General features: G+C 32.0%; 1 protein-coding gene across 1 annotated transcript in view; it reads left to right on the forward strand.

Moving 5' to 3' along the window:
* MTHFD2L (methylenetetrahydrofolate dehydrogenase (NADP+ dependent) 2-like) overlaps nucleotides 1-3,529 on the forward strand; it is a 129,837-nt gene extending 126,308 nt beyond the window's left edge. Inside the window, exon 8 of the mRNA XM_011966147.1 lies at nucleotides 2,130-3,529. Coding sequence (XP_011821537.1) covers nucleotides 2,130-2,242 — 113 coding nt within the window. The 3' untranslated portion in view covers nucleotides 2,243-3,529. The remainder of the gene's footprint in view (nucleotides 1-2,129) is intronic.
* The last annotated feature ends 417 nt before the right edge of the window (nucleotides 3,530-3,946 follow it).

Genomic DNA, 3,946 nt, shown 5'->3' on the forward strand with positions numbered 1-3,946 from the left:
CAGTTTATCACCCTAAAGCAAAAGGAGTAGCTCGAGTTTTTCAGTAAATTAGCTTAAACTAAATTGATATCGTTTACATCCAGTCAAAAGCACATTTCTGCAAATTGGTTTTAGATTTTAAGTAAGGGCAATTTAAGTTCACTTTCTCAAAATCTGCTGAGTGCCTAAGCTGTGCACCTTCTAAGAATTAAAAACAACCACCACAGTGACTTGGCTTCTGCCTTCTAGATGCTGGTGTCTAGTTAAGGGAACAGACAGTGCACAGTGTATTAAGTTCCATAATGGAGGTAGGTATAAAATTATTGGAAATATAGATGGTGGGACTTTCGATTCAACACTGGAGGAATGAGTTTTTCAGGAAAATTATAGACAGGTGACATTTCATTGGCTTTCAAGAAATAATGAGTTTCTTGTTTGGATAAGATGGAATAATGATCCGAGTAGAAGGAACAGTTAGAGCAAAGGAAGAAAGGACTAAAAATTCATAGCTATTTGTTGAATGACGATTGATCCATTCTAATGTTTCTACAGAATAGAATGCATTAGATGTAAATGTGGCAATGGAAAGGTTGTGCTTTCTGTATAGAGAGGCTGTCTGGAAAACTGACATATTACCTTCCAAATCACAGTATTCTTATCTTTTCTTTCTAACATGCCATCAAAAAGTTCATAACACATGTTAACTATATATATTTGTGATATATTTAAGCTTACTGGACCTTTCTTCAAGTAAAGCAATATTATTCCTTTGCTTCTCCTCTAATTTAAAAAATTATTCCAATGTACTGTTCACTTCAAATAAAGTAAAGGTAAATTCCACAAATCATCTTTCAAAAGGACGACATAAGTTGTGCAAAAATAATACTAAAGATACAGACAACATCTATTGATTTTGATTCATGCAGCAGCCTATATGAGCTAATTGTAAAAGGCAATACATCTAAATAGCATGTGGTTAATAATGTCAGATTATACATTAAAGAAATACTGTCTATGCTAACTTTTTACTAAAAGTTATTTTAAAAAACTTCATTGCTCTTATTTCACACACACACAGTAAACCACCATACCATCAAGTAAATGAATGCAGTAAGTCATTCACCTTTCATACTGTGGGTGTGAAAACATTCTTAAATATAACTTGCTGAAAGTTATCTGCCATTTTCTTTAAGTATACAGATTCTCTATGACTTATGATGGGATTACATCCCGGTAATCCTAAGTTGAAAATATCATTAGGTCAGAAATGCATTTAATACACCAAACATCATACCTTAGTCTAGGCTACCATAAACATGCTCAGAACACTTACATTAACCTGTATTTGGACAAATAATCTCATAATGCAGTATATTGTAGAGTATTGGTTGATCATGGTTGATCATTGGTTGATCTCATGGCTGACTGGGAGCTTTGGCTTATTCCCACTACTCAGCATCTTGAGAAGTATTGTATCACATATCACTACCTGGGAGAAAGGGCAAAATTCAAAATTTGAAATATAATTCCCACTGAATCTGTATAGCTTTTGCACAGTTGAAAAATCAAAAAATTTTAAGTGAAACCATTGCAAGCTGGGGACCATCTGTATTCACTGAATAAGTTTCCATACCTCTGAAGGGGAGTATGTATGTGTTCATAATTCAAGTATATTTAATGATAATTACTAGACTTGAATTGAAATGTATTATCCACATATACATTGTGATATTGTTTTAACAGGAATAATTCTACTTAATAAATGGTATGTGCTGAACTTTCTATATTCTATATCCCTTTTGTGACCAGTATCATGTATTTTAGAATTAGTTAACTAGAATTACAGGTAACTGGGTCAATTATGGGTTTCATTATATAAAACAAACTGAGCTGCATGGAGCTTGAACCTACAGTGTTGGTCCATTGTGGTCTTTCTGTCCACCTTAGATAAAACCCACAGAATTATCCATCTAAGTGAGCATGCTGTTTGTGTGTGTGTGTGTGTCTGTTTATTACAGCCTACTTGATTCTAAAAATTATTTGTATATATAACGAAGAAAGAAGCACTATATTCAGCATGTTTAAAAATATTAAAATCTCAGATAATTTTAAAATAAAGAATATTCTGTTTGTTTTTTTTTCCTCATCAGCTGTTAAGAAGAAAGCTGGCTTTATCACTCCAGTTCCAGGAGGTGTAGGACCCATGACAGTGGCAATGCTTCTGAAGAACACCCTTCTGGCAGCTAAACAAATCATTTACTAGATCACATGAAAAGATGAAGCAAACTGAAGTCATGCTATTTGTTTATTTGACAAAGGGTAAAACCTTTATATTTTACTACAAAGCTATTTATTTCTACATGGTATTTATTTTTTCATGGGTGAAATCATTGTGAATCAAATGATTCACATAATTTTATGCATTTCCTGCTAATTTATTTTGAGTTTTAAGAAAACAACCAAAACAATTCCAATGAAAATTTTAGTAGCAATTGTTTATTTTGAGGATATTTGTTCTTAACATTAAAACAATAAAGGGCTCATAATAAATAAATATATTTTTGACACAATTAAATATTACATATAATATGTTTTCAACAAATGTCCTGTCAGCCAAATGGGTACCCATATAAAATGTAATTTAGGTTTTGCTATTTGCATGCTCACATTTTCAGTATATTTTATGATCTATGTCATATGCTGAAAAAGAGCTTGCTTACTGCAAGAAAAATGGAATATTGAAAATAAAATCTTGATCTCAACTATCCCCCAAATGCATCCTATAAGTCCATCCTAATGAGAAATGATGTTCTATTTAAGGAAAGGAAAATATTCCAGGAAGGCAAAAAATGCAATGCTATTTGGAAGGGTAATGATTTTATCACATTGTGAGTGACTACTGAGAGTAATGATTATATCACATTGTGAATGACTACTTGCCACGGTAAAAATACATGAAGAATGTCTTAGGCTTAAATGTTGTTTCTTTCTTCTTCTAAAAAATATTTGGATAGTACCTTCACTGAGAAATAATGGAAAAATCAAAAAATAAGTAAACAGACAAAACTGAAGTTGTATTTTCCCACAAATATCGTATGAATTAGGTCATATTAAAGAACAGCAGCTGTTAATGTTTGTTCACAAATTCAGAAATCTAATAGGAAAACATGATACTTTCAATGTGCCAAAACTAAACCTTAGTATACAACTAAAAATCTCCTGCCTTCTTGCGTACATGTCTTCCCTCTTCTGTTACAGCATTTGTTCCTCAAAGTAGACGCAACGTTTCTAACACAATTTAAATTAGGAAATATATATGAATGTCATTGAAGTCTATTTTGAGACTGCTAAAGCTGTTTAATTGATACTGTGTTTTCATGCCCAAATCCCAGTATGTTTATGTACCAATAATGTCTTTGTACATAAATAATGTTTATGTACCCAGCGCATGTCTTTATCAGTGTGTACTCATGACTATTTGTGTGAAAATAGACTAGATGTTTATAATTAATACCATTGCAACTGTATAATAAAAGCAATTTGAAGAAAAGCTATATTCTTTTTTTCTTAAGATAGATATAAATTGCTTACCCATTTCCTTACTACATCCTGGAGAAATGTACAAGTTTCTAAAATGTGAAAGAAAAGGTTATATAGCATATTCCACAGTCAATTCAGACCAATTGTTGTCTGATAACCCTGACAGAAGTTTAAATTTAAAGCTTCCAAGCAAACATTCAGAAAGGGCCTCTTTAATTTTTAAGGGTTCCTAACTCCCAAAACAAAGTGACTAAAATACATGTATGTGGAAAATGTGAAGACTGTAATTTTGAGCTCTACCCCAGCAGAGGTGCAGGAATAGTTCCTTTGGAATAACATTCAGAATTTAGACTTCCTATAAACTAATTAAGATGCTGTAGAAGAAAAATTACTCTGACACTTGTTTAAAACAGTCAAGAAGATGTGA

Source organism: Mandrillus leucophaeus, unplaced genomic scaffold (genome assembly GCF_000951045.1).
Source record: "Mandrillus leucophaeus isolate KB7577 unplaced genomic scaffold, Mleu.le_1.0 Scaffold75, whole genome shotgun sequence".
Classification (NCBI taxonomy): domain Eukaryota; kingdom Metazoa; phylum Chordata; class Mammalia; order Primates; family Cercopithecidae; genus Mandrillus; species Mandrillus leucophaeus.